This window comes from Ips typographus, linkage group LG4 (genome assembly GCF_016097725.1).
Source record: "Ips typographus isolate SLU linkage group LG4, UJ_Ityp_2.0, whole genome shotgun sequence".
In the NCBI taxonomy this organism is placed as follows: domain Eukaryota; kingdom Metazoa; phylum Arthropoda; class Insecta; order Coleoptera; family Curculionidae; genus Ips; species Ips typographus.
Window position 1 is genome coordinate 9,015,304 of NC_138425.1, and position 20,627 is coordinate 9,035,930.

At 32.5% G+C, this 20,627-nt stretch overlaps 4 protein-coding genes across 5 annotated transcripts in view; 3 read left to right on the forward strand and 1 right to left on the reverse strand.

The window, feature by feature from the left end:
* LOC145727638 (uncharacterized) overlaps positions 1 to 13,081 on the forward strand; it is a 29,477-nt gene extending 16,396 nt beyond the window's left edge. Inside the window, exon 4 of the mRNA XM_081977336.1 lies at positions 12,005 to 13,081. Within this exon, the coding sequence (XP_081833462.1) occupies positions 12,005 to 12,132 (128 nt within the window). The 3' untranslated portion in view covers positions 12,133 to 13,081. The remainder of the gene's footprint in view (positions 1 to 12,004) is intronic.
* A 1,787-nt stretch (positions 13,082 to 14,868) lies between these two features.
* Positions 14,869 to 16,944, forward strand: LOC145727629 (uncharacterized). The gene is made up of 9 exons (XM_081977318.1): positions 14,869 to 15,102; positions 15,187 to 15,460; positions 15,518 to 15,652; positions 15,705 to 15,831; positions 15,886 to 15,976; positions 16,027 to 16,182; positions 16,309 to 16,475; positions 16,536 to 16,701; positions 16,757 to 16,944. The coding sequence occupies exons 1-8, from the start codon at positions 15,057 to 15,059 to the stop codon at positions 16,668 to 16,670; spliced, it is 1,131 nt and encodes a 376-aa protein (XP_081833444.1). The 5' UTR covers positions 14,869 to 15,056; the 3' UTR covers positions 16,671 to 16,701; positions 16,757 to 16,944.
* On the reverse strand, positions 16,927 to 18,206 carry LOC145727630 (venom acid phosphatase Acph-1-like). Its single transcript, XM_081977319.1, has one exon. It carries the CDS (start codon positions 18,160 to 18,162, stop codon positions 17,056 to 17,058), a length of 1,107 nt encoding a protein of 368 aa, XP_081833445.1. The 5' UTR covers positions 18,163 to 18,206; the 3' UTR covers positions 16,927 to 17,055.
* Positions 18,207 to 18,602: 396 nt separating this feature from the next.
* On the forward strand, positions 18,603 to 20,627 carry Ntf-2 (nuclear transport factor-2). Of its 2 annotated transcripts, XM_081977335.1 has the most exons (5): positions 18,603 to 18,829; positions 19,278 to 19,349; positions 19,409 to 19,507; positions 19,567 to 19,691; positions 20,309 to 20,627. In XM_081977335.1, exons 1-4 carry the CDS (start codon positions 18,722 to 18,724, stop codon positions 19,678 to 19,680), a joined length of 393 nt encoding a protein of 130 aa, XP_081833461.1. In that variant the 5' UTR covers positions 18,603 to 18,721; the 3' UTR covers positions 19,681 to 19,691; positions 20,309 to 20,627. The 2 variants fall into 2 exon arrangements, with proteins under 2 accessions (XP_081833461.1, XP_081833460.1); XM_081977334.1 differs by lacking the exon at positions 19,567 to 19,691 and having other exon boundaries at positions 18,607 to 18,829.

Sequence of the window (20,627 nt, forward strand, 5' to 3'; positions counted from 1 at the left end):
GACAATGCCAGCCGAAAATCGTTTCACACCGCCTGACCTCTCCAAAGTGATTGATTTTATACCGTATTGTTGTCTGTTTTCAAAAAAGCAAAAATATCGCCTTAATTATGTTTCCAACATTGCACTCCGGAAAGTGCCATTTGTTAGCCAATTTTCTACTCATTTAGATAGCTTAGACGTGGCGGTTGCATTGTAGAACACAGAGATATTTCATGAGGGATAAAGGTAATCCAACAGTTTAAATAATAATGGTCATCAAAGATACGACTACCAGGAAAGGCTCTATATTTTTATGGGTGGAAAATTGCAGATGTTTCCATGTCACTTGCAATCAAAAAGTGCTTGACAGGAAAAAATTGTATCTACTCTATACTATAATATTTAAGGTATTATTTACTAAAACTTCCTAATGGAACCGAATAAAAATGTGTGCATTGCAATTTCTATTATGGAAGCTCTTGAGTTTTACACAATGTCCTTTCAGAGATGTAAGTATATGTGGATAAAATATGGAACTTGAATTGCATTTACAGCAGGTTTGTAGAAAAATGATGACCGTTTATGGATTGGGCCAAAAGGGATTTTGAATTTATAGATTCTCATTCAATCTGTCCGCTTTATAAGCAGATTAATCGATAACAAACTTTCAGAACTTCATTATTCTAAAAGCAGATCGGAAAGAATTTTCATCTGATTTATTGCATAGTGCGATTGTTGTGATTTGTGGAGTAAGGTAAAAACAGGAAAAATCCAAGTTAGTTCTTTAACTAAACTTTTACCAAGCTTCATGCACAATAGTTAGCAAAAAGCAAGTTCTTTTAACAAAAGTAAGACACGTTCAATGAAGCTTTCTTCAACCTAAACTTACTAGTAATTGGAAAAGTTAATTTTCAGAAGCGAGAAAATAAAAACGTAAAACAATATTGCACTAATTATCACTGAATTCAAAAATTTACCAATTAACCTGCTTGCATTTTTAATCAAAATAATCGACAACAAACATAAATTTAAAGAATGCTACTTATTTATCAGTTCACCCTGATAAATAAAATAGATGGTCTGTTTGTGACCCAACAGAAAGGACAGATGTTCGGAACTTGAGGGAAATCATTATTCTAAAAGCTGCCTGAGGTCGAAAAGTTTATTTCGAAAGAGTGTTTATTTCAAACTATAGTCCTTTAGCTGTAATGATACTTGAAACTTTAGTAGCGCTTTGTCATACATAAATCATAACATAGTTTGAGAAATAAAGCAAAATTCTTATGATAGATACTTTTCAGGTTTTTGCATTATTACGCATTAACCTAAACAATTCTTTTGGGGACAAAAAGTAACAAAACCTGAAACTTTCACAAACTTAACTGCTGAAACCCTCGCTTGTTAATTAAGTCAAGTGCCAGCAAAAACCATTGGCCCAGAACCCTGTATAGATGATAAATGAAAATTTGTCAGGTAGAAATTTTCGTTGTAAGAACAACATTAACGTAAATCTCTTCTCAGATAGCATTAGCACATTAGGATTTAAAGATAATGACTATTGGCTTTGTGCCATAGAGAACAAACATAATAAACAGTTTTCTAGAGGATTTTGTATTCTCAAAGGTGATGGATAGTGAATTAAACATATCTACAAAGGCTATTGGCAAAATTTATTTTGCTCGGAAGGAAATTGGAAACTTAGCAAATTTATGCGAATACGTGTTTCAAGTGTTTTCCAGAGGAATCAAGGCGAATAATAAGTTTTTATGATAGTTTTGGTTGTGTGCAAAGTTTCCAAACTGGCAATAAAAAGACGAGAAGTGTTATAAATCGTTAATATATTTCTACATTAAAATGGTTTGACTTTGAACAAAATGATGAAGTAATGTTCCAATTCCAAATTCAATTGTTAATTTATTCACTCTTAAGTTTTATTGCATTTGAATCATCCATCAATGTTATAATATAATCAAGTAATTTCAAAAGATTATAAATCATTGCGTTTTGCCCTTGACAATGAATAATCGAGGCAATGGATCGAATAATCCACTGACCCAATTTAAAAGATTTACGACGAAAAATGGTAGTTTGGATATATATAATTATTCGATTACATTCACATGAGTTTGATTAAAACCAATACCAGCTGTGGTCACAAAATTCAAATTTCTTATAACAAGTATCTATATTACCAATCTCCCTGACTGAAACAGAGTTGAAACGACATTTTTCTGAAATGAAAAAGTATAGATTATTTAAAAAACGACAGTCAGTAGCAAAATTTAACTTGAACCTCGAAACCGTTTAATTGATTTTAATAAAACGTACTTTGACAGTTTGTTCGGGGGCATAATAGTGTAAATTGATATTTTCAGTCCTTCCTTAAAGATCACTTTAAGAAAGAACACCCTCATCTTAAATAAATAGCCTCATTCAAGTGACTTCGCTGACAAAATGGGGTCGTTTATATTCCAAAACAGGCTCCAGTTTATCGCCCTTTTTAAAGTGGCGGGTAATTTCCAGTTGATCTCGACCAATAAAAAACGCATCCTAATATTATTCCTAGTGACATATGGTACGTCAATGCTGAAAATTTGCGTTTACATGTGCAGCATTTTTGGTTGATCAATTACAATTACGAACAATGCTGTGACTTGCCATAAGAGTCACAAAACCCACCCAAAGACAGAAAGGAGCAAAACAATAACATTTAATATCGGACAAGAAATCACTTGCTGCTGACAAAAATAAATACGTGTGATGTTGACTCGAGAGACGCCGGTAAAATAAAACTCAAACTTTTCTGGAAAAGGTCATATTACAAAAAGTTGGTAAACCTTTGTGTTATTACTTTTTTTGCGGACAACTCGTCGAGACTTTCTTCCTTGTCGTATTTAATTTTCCGAAGGATTTTGTTTGCGAAAGTTTCACAAAATTAAAAGTAAACCCTCTTAATTGAGTTTTAGTTGTTTGTGGTCGGAGAAAAATATTATTTGACGAATATTAAGAAAAACATGACTCTCAAAGGTGTATTTATAATACGAAAAAAAATCAATTAGTCCTAAGCGAGTCTGTATGGACAAAAAACAAACTTAGAATAATTTAAGATTTAGTTTGACTTGGTTGGAAACAGTTTTGAATTAAAACTTTCTTCATCAGTCATTATCACATTAGCGTGTTAGTAAAAGTGAAACAAAAAGGTGAAAATTCCAGTTTAGTTTAAAACATTAACAAAAACTCTTCAGCATCATTTAGCTCCAACTTTCCCAGCTTGCGCATAAAAACCAATAATTTTTTTTTCATTTTTAATGAAATCGCCAGTTGGATGCACACAGCAAAAATATAAACAATCATATTTGTGAAGTACAACAAAAATGAACGCAAAACAAATTTAAAAAATATAATTTCCGAGTAACACAATCCGGATAGGCCACTCTCGCTTTGTTTTCTCGCGAAGGGCCTAAAGCAAAAAGGGCCCTTCTAAAGGTAAACAATGAATTCAAGAAGAAAAGTGTTTGTTTTGTTCAGTTTCCATTCAAATAATAGAAAAAAATCTCAACATCCCGAAACCATCTTTTAGTTCCTCGTTAAAATCTTCGTTATGTGTACTATTTGTATGTGTCCTCGTAAGTTATGTTACAAATTGGTGACAGAAATATTTTCAGAAATAGTGTATTTTACTCAATATTTTAAGTAAAAACAATATATTACGTGATGCTAAGTAGCTTTACAATTTCCTGATAGAAACAAAATTGTCCCAAAAACTCATCCTCATTAATGTAAACCAGTTTTGACTTTTTTATGCCACAATGTCCAGATTAATTGCAAAGTTAAATAGTAACACTGTAAACTTTGCAGTTTTACAAAAAGAAAAAAGTAAACAGGATGTAACACGATAATCCTTTTGGATTCGCAACAATACTTTCCTCTGATTTACATTGTGAGATTTATTATACAAAAAAATACAACTTTAAAACAGCATATGGATCGTCAAAGCGATTATTTCGCTTAACAAAATTTATTTAGTCATATATTATGGCTATTAAACATTAAAACTGCTAATTAGCAGCCACAATAAATAGAGGCACCACGTCGATTTAAATTTAGTACGAACATTTATTTGAACACCCTTATCAAACAACCGATTTAATCCAGGATTAACCCTAAAAAACATGAGGGTAAAACCCAAAGTTTGTGACAAATTTGCTCTCATCCATTAAAGCTCTAGTAACCTCAAACTTAAATTACAAACCGCAAAACTATAATCGCGAGTCCAGTGCGGAAAATTTCCATGGAAAATTCATTCAAAACTCGAGGACAGCAATTTTTCGCCTTTTGTGCACGGTTCAAGGTTTTTAATAACAATAGTTGAGTGACAGGCCCGGAAATCCAGCGGTTAGGTTACACATTTTTAATAGCCGCGTTTTAGGTGGCTTTTATCATAGTATAGCAAAGAAATACGTAATTTGTCTTGATGCAAACGCTCAGACTAATTACTCAGAAGTAATGGTTTGAAACTCGCACGGAACTCTAAATGACTCCGTTTAATTGGGACAAAGTGGAACAGTTGTCTTTATTGTAAGTACTTAATTCCCTAGCAATGCGCATTGCATCGAGAAGTCTTTCTCAGTGTCTTAAAAGACAAGTAACTCAATTTATCTATCTTTTTTTTTTATATTAAACTTAACTCTAAAATGGACTGTGCCAGTCTGGATCTCTGCCAGGATTGAATCAAAGTTGTTTTCTAAGTTATTCCGGAACTATTTATCCTCTAAACAGGGTCTAACTAGATATATTTCTCCATTTTAAATGGACAGCAGGAAATTAAATTCGTGTCAATTCGGGGTCCATTGCTTTTAATCAATAAACCTTTATCCAGTTACTGAATTTTCTCATTTTTCATATGGATTCGACTTGAATGTAACTACTTGAAAGTTAGCAAAAAGTACGACCCGGTAATTTCGTAATGAAGTTGAATTTCTCTGATTTTGTAAAATCTAATTTTCTCACCACAGAACCAACAAAACAAAAAATATTCTCCCCATTTTACATCATGTCATACTTGAAACCCCTGAAGAGTTGAAACTCTCACTTCCAATAACAATTTCCGCAAAAGTTGTATGTACTTTATAAATTAATCAGACAACAAAACTTTATTTGATAACAGTTTCAGTTCATCAAGAATTCTATTCCCTAAAGAACGTACCTGGTAACTTTTCCTCAGCGTAAACGATTCGGATCAAAAGGGCGTATAATAGATTCTGGGAAACTTGAATTAAATGCAACAACAACAAAGTTAACATTATAACGTACATTTTGTTAAATTGCAGAGACGGAAACATGTAAAACACAAACAAAGCGAATTATGACTGGTGAACTGTCCGGTTAACCGGGAGAATTTTACACTTTAGCGGTTTAAGTCAAATTGAAATTAGTTCCCGGACTATTAGGAAACTTTGGTAGCAAACTGTAGCCAGGGTATGTTTTCGGATGTTAATCCTAGATGGAGTGGAACTTAGCAGTTTATTCGAGACGAGAGCTAATCACAGCTCAAAAGTAATAGTGGGTAACTTAGATTAAAAAAGTAATATGGTTCTCCCAAGAGAACAAGCACGAATTTCCTAGTTTACTCTAGTAATAGTGGGAATTTTGTGCGATATCCCAAATTTAACGGTCAGCTTGTAATAGAGAAAAGGGAGAACTCGCCTAATTGCAGTTAAAAGTTAAATTAACACACTTTAGAAAGGGAAATTTCTGGTAAAGGTAAAGTCTTTGTTTGTCTCCCTATCTCAAGTTTTCACAACTATGGAAAGTTTCAGTTTAGCTTACTTCAACAACGTTTATTTTAATGACCTGTATATACATACAGAGTGTATTGAAAAGATTTGTAGTGGTTTTTTGCAATAAAAAATCCATGTCACACACATTTTGATAGTATTCACATATTATTATCACAACTTCGTGTGATCTTCAATAACTGAAAAGAAGAAGAAAAGAACTTCTAAATATAAACTCAAGAAGAAAAAATGGTGCCACAAATATAACCATCATTTTTTCTTCTTTTTTTAATTACTAAAAAAATGTCACCAAACCAAAACCCAGTGATTTCCTACCATTTTTTTCTTTTTAATAATTGCTGAAATAATTTCATTAAAACCCCCAACTTAATCAAATAAAAAACCGCTAACCTAACCTAAGAATTACAATGTAAAATGAATTTTTATTTTTTTTATTCCTATTTGTTATATTACAATCTACAAGTGAATTGATTTTCAATGTGTTCAAGGATTAAGAAAATTTCCTGCTTTCAGCACTGCGACAAAAAGCTCTCCCTATCTTTCCAGCAATTTCGAGCAATGTTTCACCCTCTGTTGAATAAGATAAATGATTCTCGCACTTTTTCTGACTAATGTGCGTAACAAAATTCATATTTCGATTTTTGTACGTTTTACCTCGCTTGATATGTAAATTTTCTGGCTTTTATTTCATTATTCACAATTTGGTCTTGGGATCAAAATATGTCTTACATTTTCGTCAAATACAATTTTAGGAAACGGAAACTCCCTAAAAAAGGGTCTATTTGTAAAGTTTCGATGTCCAAGAACAAATCAAATTTCCTAACAAAAATTCAATAGGAACGAGAAATGCTCGACTGTTTGACTAAAACAATATACGTTTTGTTTCTTTACTAGGATATTTTCCTCCATTTTGGTCATTGCTTTTTAAATTCACTTTTCGCATGGGAAACTGAAATTTGATTTAATCTCGTGCTTCGTCAAGAATATAGGAACACGTTTGATTTTCTTCGTTATATAAATTGCAGCTTAGAACGTTCATTTTTCTGATGCTACACCGATTAATGTTTCAAATCCCCCGTACTGCGGGCTTTATTAAATCTTTCCACGTTATTGATATTAATGACAAACGAAACGGTCTTAAAAGAAAATCCACTTACAAATAGTTGATTAGTACCAGTTTAGATTAATTTTTTTTTTATCCTGGTTTGAGACCAAACCGTTTAGCAACTATTCAAATATTACTGGGGTTTTCGTAAAACAATCACGTCTTGTTTGCTTTATTAGTTACAGTGAAAATTTAATTCAATAGGAAGATTTGAAAAATTACGTACGAATAAAGTTATATTTTTGGCTAACTGCAAATTTAATTAGGACGGTAGTCATTATTGACTTGGTAGTTCAAACTTCCTCCATTTCTAAATTGACGTTTTAACAAGAAAAAAAATTGGGCGTCTGCTATAAATATCTCTTTCAGCATCAACTCAGGATGGGGATTTATGGATTTCCATTAGTTGTCAATTTAATAAAGGTAAACGAAGGTGAAAAGGAGACCGGGATCAACGATTTATCTGGCCCTGGAAACGGGCACATCAAGCAGGTTTGTTTGAACAGGAAATCTCACTCGAAATCCCTTTTGGTTGTACGTTTTTTTTTTTGCCACCAGGTTAGTAATTGGATTTGCGTTTCACTATTACGACATTGGAGTAATAAAGCCAATGGAGAGGTGAAAGGAGGACGAATGGACTATTCCCAAAAGGACCACCTAATAAATTAATCTCAAACAAACTTGACATTTCAAGTCTATCAGAAATTCTCTATTGCAGTCAGGGAGCAGGCAACTTTAATTTAAACTTCCGCAGCAGCTAACGAATTGCTTCAAGAAGGCGAACTGATTGTGATAACAGTTGGTTTCATTTCCTAGCATTGAAGAAAGGAAGTTTTTTTTCGACATAAATGTATAAGAAGTATGGTAAGTCCAGAGGATTTGCGTAAATCTCAGCCCACTGAGTAGTTCGTGATTGGTTCACAAACTGTACGCCCAGTGTTGTGATTTACGCAAATGCTAAACATGTGGACTTGATTATTTATTGCAAATTTTAGCAAACCAACAAAAACGAGCAATCCGAGTCAAAACCGACAGGGCAAATTGTTCCTGACATACGGCGTTTCTAAATGATTAATGAGACCCTTCAGAACAGAGAGCTGATGTATATTGCTGTGAACTGTATCCGATATTAAACCTAAGACTCTTCAGTAACAATTAGAAACAAATCTCAAAAGCGGAAAGTGGCACAAATTGAAAATCAATTCAGGACTTTTTATAATTTGGAAAATATCTGTTTGTAGTAATTTGGTACAACAAGAATTAATCTCGTTAGCGTCCAATTGCACTGGCAATTTAATTTCCTAGACACATACACGTTTAATCTCAATAATGGGTCGTGCAGCTTTTGTCAACCTGATCAACAGCTACATGATTTATTACTTTACAAATAAACTATAAACTATTTGCATGAATTTTATGCTTAAATCCACATTTGGTAATAATTGAATTTTGGAGAATTTAAAATCAATGTTTGATCTATAAATGTAGCTTAAAAGTTTAAATTTCAAAATTTTAATTTCTCTACACCATTTACACATGTAGTTTAGAAAGCGTCAGTTGAATTTTAGAAATCATAAGCTGGATTTGAAAAATATCATTTGTATTTCAGAAAAGGTACTTTCAATTTTAGAATAATAACTTTGAATTTCGAAATTGCAATTTGTATTTCAGATTAGTCACTTGTAGTATAGAAAAGAGCAGTTGGATTTTAGACATGGTCATTTGGAAAATTAAAGTGGAGCAAAAAAAGTTAATAAAAAAAAGTAAATCAGTAAAAAAAGTAAATAGTTTAACGAATATTTTTAATAACATTGTGGTTTAAGCAGTTCTATAAAAAATCGATTTATTTCGAAAACCGTTTATTTTATCGAAATAAAAGAAGAGTACAATTTTTCGATAAAAATGTTAAGAGTATCCATTAATGGCGTTTGCTGCTGAAAATAATGACAGCTGTCAAAGTTTAAGCAAATTGTGTCTTAGGTCCAGTTAGTTCCAGCCTTTCGAAGACGAGATACCTGGTTTTCATGTCAAATACAAGGTCTCTTTCGATAAAACATTAAACCCAATAATCATTACAATATACAAAGTGTTTCAAAAGTTACGGCCAAAAACGTTAATTGGAAGGCAGTTCTTTGGGGCTCGATATTTCCCTTGAGAGTGACTTTAAAAAAAATTAATTATATGAACAAATCGTATTATTTTGACCTCCCTCCTAAAATACAAGTGATCTTTTCTGAAATATAAGTGACGAATCTGAAATACAACTTACGTTTTCTAAAACCAAATTTACGATAATGAAATACAAGTTATAGATTCTGAAATCCAACTTATATTTTTAAAATCCAAGTGATATTTTCTAAACTACATGGGTAAATGGTGTAGTTTATGTAACTCATTTTCTTCCAACTAGAAGCTTGTTCGAGCTATACCAATCATAACAGTCAACTATGGTTGTTTGAAACTCTATTCCTCGTTTCGGTCAAAACAAATTGACATAATTAATAGCGCAAATCGAAACACATATGCCGAACATCACGTGATGTTGCATGAAAAATTCATATATGGAAAGGATCATTTTTCATGCTGGCGCGAGAGAAACTTTGCCCAAATTACGCGAACAAGTGGAAATAATTTCAACCAAATATCAGCCCTTTTATTCGGAAATACATCATTTCCAGGAATACATGCTCCGATGATTTTTAACTACATCCACATACATGTAAACCCAAAAATTCCACTTTCAACTACTCTGCAATATGATGGGCGTTTCGAACAAACTCCACGAGGATTTGAACTCTGAGAAACGTGGGCGTTTTAATCCTTCCTTTTTGAAATTGCCATGTCAGTGCGTGGTGGTTTTATCCAGCTTTCGTGGTCGTATTGAAGTTTTGCTTCGAAAGGGAGTTAAGATACTGTTTGGGTAATTACATTTAGTCGATACGTATCAGTTAATGAAATGTAAATAAATCATTAAATAAACTTCAGTAATTTTACTGACAATCACCACATGACACTCCAATGTGTACAACTCAAGCAGTCACGTGATAACTGTCAGATTATCGTCTGATTATGTGGTGGTATTAAAAAAATAAAATAAAATTATTCTCAATGTTTTTTTCTGTTATAAACACATCTAAACAATCAATAAATGGTTACGTTTATGCAGCAGTATTGTAAATGGGTAGATTACCATTAAATCAGGTTACACAACACACAAAAAACACACTTAAGGTGTTAAAACAGAGAAAATGATTAGCAATTTTATATTTAAGGCTGATTTACTCTGTATAATAATTATTATAATCCAGTTTTGTATTTTCACTATTCATCAAAATATTATTGTAAATGTGGAAGCAATTTAAGACGCTCCCTGAATACTTTACCAGTTCCATAATATGTTATGTTGTTGGCATATTTCAATTTCGATTTTAGGATTAGCTTAGCTTTAAGATCATCTCACGTCACGTTTTGTGTACGTATTCTATTCGGTTTTCCAGAAAACACATAGTCGAGCGTGATTTTTTGCTGGAGTGAAAATTTGCTCTAGTTCAGTCAAACAATAAAGTTATTTTTGACATTTTAGCCATCTTCCACATTGATTTCTTTCAGAAACAAGTTAATTTGTCTCATCTAACTTAACCAAGAGTCTTTTTGCTGGATTTAAGTTGATTCCACTTTAAAATTGCCGTTTCACTTTAGTGTCTTCCTTCTATTATCTCCAGTCAAAGTGGATACTAAAAATACACGCTAATTCCTTAAGAAAGAGCTTTAAACGTTTTTAAAGGAGAAGGTGATTTTACTTGACTGCTTTTAATTAAATATATTTACATTTCTTTTGCTACTTAAAAAAGTCCTGTAACATATGTAATAATCCTGTATTTTCTTTACTACTGTCGTATTCTGCAATATTTCCTCAGCGTTACAGTTACATCACATATTCTCTGCGATATACAAGTACCTGGAAGCGATATTAGGTTTTCGCCGACATTTTTATTAAACTATTCACGTAGGAAACGTGTTTAGTTACTTTAATATCTTCTTTCACCATTTACTATGTCTAGTTTACTTTCTGAACGATCGGTAGGAATATAAAATTTAGTGCATTGAAGTTGAGATATAGAAAAGCCGCAGCTGTATAAAACTATTCGAAAATTTAATTAAAGGTGTATTACTTGAAAAACAGAGTAACAAAACGTCAAATTTATAGGACGATTGGACTTTAAAAACAATTGTCGAAAGAAGTTAAGTTTCGCCTCCGTTCTAATTTCCGTTGAGCATTTGCCTGGAATGAATTCCAATAATGGATTAGCTATTGGCTTTGCAGCTCAACTCATTTAAATAATCCGGTTCTTTTTCGAAATATCGTATTTTAAAGTTGCTTTTTGGCTTTTATCCAACCACATCAAAAGTGATCACCTACCCACTTAAATTCAATTAATAAAAATTCACCAATCTGTGTAGAATCTGACTAATCATTCATACCTGCACTGAAACAACAGTTAGTCACAGAGATAATGGCACAAATCAAGTTAAAATTTGAATTTTAAGTCTTAAAAGTCACTGAGTTTTTCGCATCAGGCGACCGAGAATCGGATCGTTCAGTCAGACATCCAATTCCGTTTCGATAAACTTCCAACTTAATAAACCCAATTCTTTCTGAGGAGATAACTTTACTATTTTTTGGGATTTCTCGCTTAAATGCTCATTTATAAAGCGCATCCAATTATATGTTATGTGTGTTGGATTGTGCTTTATTGCAGGAGAAACACTCTAATAATAAATGTGTTCCAATTTTTGATATAACCTAGATTTGACAAGGAAAAACTATCATTGACTGTTAACGTTCTTTTATGGGGACAAACAACTTTTAGCCAGATAATTCAAGTAATATTAATGTTAGTGTATGTACAGTTTACTCGACCTGACACTTCCAATTCATTTATCATCCTTGGTTTCGCATCCAATTAAAGTGTACCAAATATATCAATGTCTGCAACTTCACCTCGGTATAACTAGACTATAAACAGTCCTTTATGACTTGTGGCTGATTTACAGCAATTTCTCAAAGATTATAACTTTACCTGATCTATTACACTTTTTGTACCGAGCTTATTTGTTACAGATAACTGGGATTGGAATTCTAGAACGTTCTGCTGTCAAGAAGATGCCTGCAATTCGGCAAATCGCTTCGAAAATGTCCATATAATGCTATGCATTGGAATTACAATGCTGCACATGGTGTTCCACTGAAAACTACACTTTTAACAGTTAAGAAGATGATTTTATTGCTTTATATAAAATTCAAAACATATTAAATGAACAGTCTGATAAGCATCTTGATTTCTCGTACTTATAAAGCAACAAAATCACAATATTCTATAAGTATTATTGGAATTTTTAAGCACGACCGGACATTCTCGATGAAATACCAATAAACATTTTTCCTCGAAAGTATGTTTTGTTATTTTATCAGAATGTTAATAATTACCTAAGTAAACACTACAAACAGAAATTCTAAAATCGATCATAGACAGCGTTAATTAATGTAAGTTTGAGTTTTACTTTTATCTTTATGTTTTTTACTAGATATAAAGAAAGAACCACAAAGTTTCAGCAAATTACACTCTTAGAACTGTAAGACGAAGTGAATTGATGTATTTTTGAACAAAAGCGTAAGAGATTTGTTCAACAAATTATAATATTTAGGTACTAATTTAACTAAACTATTTGTAGTGACAGCTGCTTGTTTAACTAAATAATAATTTTAAACTTAGAGGTAAAGCTATTTATCAGATTCTAAATGATCACTCTATATTGTAATTTAGCGTTAGAGTAAATGCTTTTTGGAAATATGAGCTACATTTTTTAAAATTTATTAATTGTTATTTATTTGATTCGTACAAAATGGCCTTTAATTTTAATTACTTATGAATTAATAATACTGAATGTTGTTAATTACAGACATTTATTGTTCTAGTTTTAATTAATGGATTTTACGTTTGATATACTTGCAAAGTTTTATAATTGTCTCGGGAGTAATTTACTGTTTTCCAATTTCAACTTAATTGGTCTCAAACAAGTTTTAGCACTGAATTTAATATAAATGTATAAGTTTCACGCTCAACAGTGATTATTTTATCAGTGACTGTACCTAAAACAACGGTTTAGTAAATAAAGTAAGTTTAATTACTACTAAAAATTGTTTTTTTTTTGCACATTTACACAAATCAATTTAGTACAAATGTCCATTCCTAAAAGCACTGCACTTGGTTTTCTCCTTTTTTTCACATTATTTTCGATCTGATGTGCTGTCGAAATGGCTATATTCATGGCTGGCAGTCGTGTGTGGAAAGTAATGCTTTACTCCACTTGGTTGATTGTAGGTGATTATTCCAAGCCAACTAAGAAGAGTAAGATCGGTTTTAGAATCTGTACGCTTTGTTGTTGATTTGAAATCACGGAGCATATAGATTCTTGAACTGAAATTTCTCTCTTTTCTGTTATAAATGATATAAATACCAACCATATAATTGTTTCAACTTATTACCCAAGAATATACAGTTTTCTCTAGATTAATTCATTAAATCATCAAAATTAAAACAGCAAAACTGTCCCATTGAAAACGTTAATTAATTCGTTTCCACTTTGCATTAAAGTTCGTACAAAATCTGCATTGGAATGGTCGTCTTTTATTCGATCGGAGTGGTCCAAATTCCACTCGACCCATTTATATCAGACCGATGCAAAATCTAATAATAATATTTTAATGCCGAGGAAGATGCAGGATCGTCCTGTCAGGGCCACTTCTAGCTACCTTCAATAAGTGAACGCAAATTGAAATTCCAAAATGACTTGCCTAATGCCCAGACCGCACTATTTTCGCCACTTCAAGTTAAACCTTAGATCAAGCAATTTTAGATGATAGATGCTGAAAATATATAATTTTGCTAGTGGAGTCAATTTTAGATGGTTAGAACGTTTTAAGACCAATTAAAAATCTAGTCTACTAATTGCAAAGTGATAAGGGGGAGGAGTTTTTAAAAAAATTATTTAATGGATGTAGGGACTATTTCTAGGACTGACTCTAAAACCCTCAATTTTGATTGAATTTTCGAACGGTACGCCACTGTTTGCACACGTCCAGTTTAGCACAAGCGGACACGTATTTGTGACCTCTACGTCCCCAAAACCACAATACCCAAGAACGTTTGGGAACTGACATCAATATACATAAAATTACCATACAAAATTCCTAAATGCCCGCAATCCGTCACTGACTTCCTAAATGCATCGTTTTGCATAAAACGGCCACTGATGACTTGCAGACCGGTATTCTTAATATAGTGACCCTCAAAATACTCATTTCCTGCTTTTTTAAAATATCAAGTATCACATTATGCATTTTGCCTCTTATAAAATATCATGTTAGTGTAATGCATTTAAATTAGTTATTTTAATAGTGACTTTCTAAATTAATTAAAATAATGGCTCTTTGACATTAACTAAACTTTAATTACTTTGCAAATTTTGTTTTGTGCATAAAAATGTACGGCGTTTTAGAGCCGGGATTGCTAACAAACAGGTTTAAGTATATCCTCACAACTGCTTCACAATGAATTATTTATATTTTATTTATCTCTAGTCCTGCTGACCCTCGTGCACTTTCATACTTCTTTAAGATTTTTCTACCCAGTAAAAGCAAAATGTATATTGTATGTGGTGTGACTATTCCCTAAAACTAGTTTAGTGCCACCACCAGGCATTTTAAATATTTAAGCTTAATTTAAGTTTAAACTGTCGATGTTCAATAGCATCAGTTAAATCTTCAAAATGCTTTTGAATTTTACTAACTCGTTTTAATTCAAAAAACATTTTATGTACTCTTGATAGGTCTATGGTATTTAACTAACCTAACTTCGGAACGCACTCCACTTTACTCGAGTTCGAAACGACCGTGCATATTTGAACTTTCGAACCAATCGAGGTGTTCGATTCTCGAGTTCGAAGAAGTGCGGTTTTGTTTACATTTTAATTCTTTGTGACCACCAAAACGAAAATCCAAAAATAACCTCTGGAATTAGTGGAATCTGCCCTGAGTTATGTAGGAAGTGACCTATTCGATACTAAAGATCTCACTGGTAATACTCATTAGCCTTAATTAACCTAATCTAGTCATGAAAAGCCTTCATACCTTACCAAAGGTTCCCTTTAATTTTTTTGGTAAGTCTAAGCTATAAGAAACCTGTAAACTTTTATCAGTAATTAAAAAACGCTTTGTTCTACGATTCACTATTAAAATTCCAGCTATATTTTACATAATATGCTTTGAAACAATTACAACCAACTCTCGTACCTCAACCCTATGGAAACTAAATTCTGATCGCACCAAAATAGTGGAAGGTGACCAGAATGAGTTTGGGGAAATGTTTGTTATTAGCAGCAATAATGCCCCTAAGTTACATAACCAGGCAGACCCTCTGTTTGAAATAATTACATCAACTGAACCTTATGGTGGCACTTGGGTGAAACACAAAGAAGGATTTTGTGAGGAATGTGACAGTGGTTTTAAAACTATAAGGTTGGTTCCATGAGGCTTTACTCTACTGTAAATCAAATTTGTGATGGTTATTTACAGAAAGTCTCATGACTTGGAATCCAGCATCAAAAGTTCTGAACAAAAAATTGATGTTATTGATGAAGAACATGAGTTGTCTTGTGGAAAACCTGTTAATTTTACTTTTTATGACACTTTAGTGGGTGTAATGAATAGGTTAATAAATAATATCAGTGCTAAGCTGAATTTTAAGTGTTTATTTTTTAAGGGAGCAGCATCCATCTATTGTTGAACCAGAGGCAATGTTAGAATTTGTTAAAAAGTATAAGTTTAGAGCTGGGAAAACATTTGATTTGGATTTAATTGAAAGTCGGCTTAAGCAGACAAAGAAAGAGGTGAGGGCTAAACTGTACCATTTTCAGGTTAATATTTGTCTAAAATTTCTGTAGAAACCAAAAGCTATCAGTACTTTACAACAACTTGGCAATTTTTGGAGGGTTAAAGGGAATCCTAGAAGAGCTATTGAATGCTACAGGAAAGGCAAGTTTTTTCTTTTAATTCCAGTATTTTAATTTCACATACATAATTAGCTTTAGCAACATCACCCCATAATGCTGAAATTTTGCTCAGCTTAGCCAAAGTGTTGTTTCATCTGCAATATTTGGATGATGCTATTTACTTAACCAGAAGGTCATTAGAGGTTGCTTCACCTGAAAAAGGAGCTTGGCAACAATATTTTACTCTTGGTAATAATAACCTTTATTATATTTTTACAGAATGCTCCAGTTTAAAACTCAATTTATTTATGTTTCACTTGAGAATATGTATAATTTTGAAATTTCTATACTTGCTATGCATTTGTCAACTTGTAGGTGAAATTTTTAAAGCTTATGGACATTACCAAGAAGCACAAGTCCATTTTAGACATACTTTAGATCTTCATCCTGGGTATGAGCCCGCTTTAAAACTGCTAAAGGAGTTAGAGGAAATGCCTCTAACTCCTTGGCAGTCTTACACCTATTTCATAATAGGAGGATTGGTAAGTAAATGTTTTGAATGAACCGGCCAATTTCTTGACATGTGGTGAATGTATTGGTAGGTTGTTGTGGTCTTGTTATTTTTAAACAATCTAGACCGCACTACAGAAAGTGGTTGTAAGTCTCAAAAGCACTTTAGCAAAAATGTGCGGGGGCTTCCTTGGACTGGAAAAAAGTTCAAAAAAATTAGTACCTAACTGTAACCAAAGATGTAGAATTACCTAAAGGGTAGGAGTTAATTCTGTTATCAGTTGGTATATATCTGTAATTGTTGTTCTTGTAGGCACAATAGTAACTATAATTGCTACAAACCCACTTAAGACAATTGATCTCCTTGCCTGGTAGTACTTAATAATGTGTGCCATATTTGTGAAGGCAACGTGCGTTTATGTGTTGTACCTGGTTTGATTTTTGCTCAGTTTAAGATAGGAACATTTAGTTTCTTGAATAAAAGTTGTTTTGTTAGCATTAGATCTGTATTTTTTTAAAGAAACCTTACACTAAGTCTGTTTTACAGATTAATATGACACAATTAGTAACACACGTTTATTCTATGCAGAATTCTTATAGTATAACATTAAATTATTCTCCATAACATTCAATATCTGACTCAGGAATTATGTTGGAAGTTAGCTTAACAAAATCGTCCAACGGACAAAAAGATTGGCATCCTGGTAAAGTTAACAAATGCGGTTTACTGGCAGTATAATCTTCATAGTACATTTTTATTCCATGCGTACCATTTTTTTCATAAACTTCCAGCAATACATAGGATCCATAAGGAGGGGGATTCTCCAAAGTGTACAATTCTAAAGCGGCCAAAAAGGTACCCACATTCACTTCGTGTCCTGAATACAAAAATATTTTCCGTTCTGGTGGATCTAAGTTTCCATTAATTTTGTTCATGGTGTCGCTCAAAATTTTTTTTAGTAAATAACCGGCAATTACTGTTTTCAGTTTCTGAGTGCTGCTTTCGATGTAGTAGAAATCGACAATGTACGATTTAAGTGGTTCAGGATATACAGCCGTAGTCCAGTTGTCTAAAGGCAATCCAAACTCTTCTTGAGTAGCCATTCCAAAGTATAAGTCTAGAGCGCTGATGTAGTCTAAGTCTTCTCCAGTGTTTTCTTTTAACGTGTTAATTAAATCGTCGTAAGATTTGAGTTTCTCCATGTTTTTAGAATCATTGTAGATTAGAGGCACTGTGGTAGGACATGCCCATGAAGACAGTTCTTTGTCTTGCTCTACTGGCAAATAATTGTAGGGAACAGGTTGCCATAAAATATTCTCATTCCATATCACAGGATCCTTGGGTGGAAATAGACCTCCCAGTAACAACTGTAGTGACATTTTCGTTCTGTCAGAATCTGTGGACTGTGCTTCATACAATTTCACATTCCAAACATCGTCCAAGAAATTGCTGTAACGCTTTTGAAGTTTACCACCCAATTCGTACATTCGCATTTTTCCTTTGTTCGTTAACTGCCCATAACCGTACGGGTAGTAAAAGCTTTCATTGTAATATGGGTTGCTCTGCCACAAGCCAGCTTTAGATGGATTTCGGTCACCATGTCGAAAAATCACATGAGACAACACTAAAGTAGCATTAGCAGAGCAAATTAACGCGTTGATACCGTTTGTAAAAGAGATAATTGTAATCACAGACAATAAAACTTTATAAACGTTCATGGCTATAGTCTTTTCTAAACACAACTAAACATTTTATTTGCTCGTCGTTACCAATTGTTGTCATTAATTACAATTTATTAACTTAAAGTGGTGAGATATAAAAGATTATGATTGCTAGGAGATTTAGACGATAGATTTAATTGGATTAGGAAATTTTTGTTTAAAATATCGTCAGCTAGCAATTATTTTATTCTAAAAAAAACAATCTTTATATCAGTGCGTTGTCAGGATGAACTAGAAATAACTGTACCTTCCTTAAATAAGCATTTAATAAATATTAAAATAAACAATTTGAATAAAACGCATTTGCCACCAACTCAACCAACTGTCGTTTTTAGTCACGTGGTCACCACAACGTTCCAGTTTTATGTTAATAGATCATTGGTTTGCAGTTTACGCGCTTTGTCAAAAAATGATCACTACTGTCGTTAACGTCAAACTTTTAGCCAGAAAAGTCACAACCGTCTTTATCGGAGGGGGTAAAAGCGAGCGGCGAGATTTCGTTTTTTTGTAATTTTGGGGGTTTAGTTTAACACCTAAACTAGATCTAAATTGTAAAATGTCTTTAAATGCACAATACGAAGCTATCGGTAAAGGATTTGTGCAGCAGTACTATGCCTTGTTTGATGACCCGGTTCAAAGACCAAACTTGGTTAATATGTACAATGTAAGTTTCAAATCAACATATCATCAGTATTATTATCCATTCCTTCCTATTTTACTGTAGATTACTCTTTTAGGGATCTACTAATTGCTGTAGATAGTTATCACAATGTTTCTGTTGATCAGTTGGTTTTTTAACCTCAATGTTGCATGTCAAAGTTGTTACCATCAAGGGTAATCAGAATCATATCACAGTAATGTCCTGATTATTTTTAAAAGTTTACATCATTATAGGCTTGTCTGTATACTTAAAGTTAACACTCAATGTTTATGTAACTACTAAAAAAGTATTGTTGTCAAATTTGACAGTGGTGTAATTCAGTTCTGACTTAAGTTAAGCCAATAGAATTGAACAGAAGAATTTTATTATATTTAGACTACTGAGTAGTGTTGGATTATCATTTCCATTAATGCATTTATCAACTTAATCATTAAAATAATGTCTATTGCAGGTGGAGTTATCTTTTATGACATTTGAAGGAACTCAGTTACAAGGAGCTGTTAAGATAATGGAAAAACTCAATGTAAGTATTCCATCACCATAAAAGAAAATATTGAAAATCCTGAAATCTTGATGTTTCAGAGTTTAACTTTCCAGAAAATAAATAGGATAATAACTGCTGTAGATTCTCAACCAATGTTTGATGGAGGTGTTTTAATTAATGTATTAGGGAGATTACAGGTAAGACATTCCAAACAGTAATTTGACTTAAGTATCTTAGTTATAATAAAATTGCTTAGACTGATGAAGACTTACCTCATGCATATGTGCAAACATTTGTCTTAAAACCAATACAAGGAAGTTTCTTTGTTCAACATGATATTTTCCGATTGGTGCTACATGACACAATTTAGCCATTTTTGGCGTATGTATACAGTTTTGTTATTTATTACTAATTGTATTAAGCAGAGCTTTCTTTACCTTTGAGACTTGGAGCTTGTTTAACATATTTAACAAACATCTTACTATTTTCTTTCTGCTTGGAATTTAGTTAATTATTATTTTGAATTAAAGCACTTTACTGCCAGTATTAGAGCCTAAAGGGAATGCACTTTAATAGCCTAGTACTGCGTCTTTTTCTCTGAATAAGTACTTAATCAGTCAAACTGTAACTGCAATACACAAAGTACTAATACAATAAGCATAAACTGTAAATAATGAAAGAGTTTTGCAAGTTAGTGTTAATAAAATGGTCTGTAATGTTATTTCTAAATTGTTCTTGAGTGACTGATCTTATCTACTAATTCTATTGCAATCTAAACCATATCATATTTAGTGTGAACTTGGGAAGTTTGAAAACTAACTACTTGTGTGAGAGAGTTTCAAAATTGGTGGCACAGAAGAAACCTTATTTTTTGCACAATGACACTGACAGGTGATCTGCATTGCAATCATGTCAAAGTGTGACATTATTTTTATACCTGAATAAAAACAATAAACAAAACTTGATTAGTGTCTAAACTTTGTATTATTTTTTTTTAGGCTGATGAAGATCCCCCACATGCCTACTCTCAAGTTTTTGTTCTCAAACCATTAGGAAATTCATTTTTTGTGCAACACGATATTTTCAGATTGGGAATACATGATACAGCTTGAGATTCAACCTCATCAAAAAATCCACTAATGCAGTCACATTTTGCAATGCCACTCCTTTTTGCTTTCTATAGTAAAAAAATATTGTGTGTGGATTTTCTTCACTCTCTGTTAAGTTAAAATGGTCATTAATTTTTGTTATGTAAGTTGGTATTTTTCCATTTTGTGCTCCTGTAACGTTTCACTATTATAAAGTATTTTCCAAAAA

Excerpts from the sequence above, each read along its gene's own strand:
- LOC145727629 (XM_081977318.1), top strand. The coding sequence starts at position 15,057 with ATGAAAAGCCTTCATACCTTACCAAAGGTTCCCTTTAATTTTTTTG. Across the intron at positions 15,461-15,517 it reads AGTGGTTTTAAAACTATAAG|AAAGTCTCATGACTTGGAAT; the intron begins GTTGGTTCCATG and ends GGTTATTTACAG. Across the intron at positions 16,476-16,535 it reads ATTTCATAATAGGAGGATTG|GTTGTTGTGGTCTTGTTATT; the intron begins GTAAGTAAATGT and ends ATGTATTGGTAG.
- Ntf-2 (XM_081977335.1), top strand. The coding sequence starts at position 18,722 with ATGTCTTTAAATGCACAATACGAAGCTATCGGTAAAGGATTTGTGCAG. Across the intron at positions 18,830-19,277 it reads ACTTGGTTAATATGTACAAT|GTGGAGTTATCTTTTATGAC; the intron begins GTAAGTTTCAAA and ends TGTCTATTGCAG. Across the intron at positions 19,350-19,408 it reads AGATAATGGAAAAACTCAAT|AGTTTAACTTTCCAGAAAAT; the intron begins GTAAGTATTCCA and ends TTGATGTTTCAG.
- LOC145727630 (XM_081977319.1), bottom strand. The coding sequence starts at position 18,162 with ATGAACGTTTATAAAGTTTTATTGTCTGTGATTACAATTATCTCTTTT.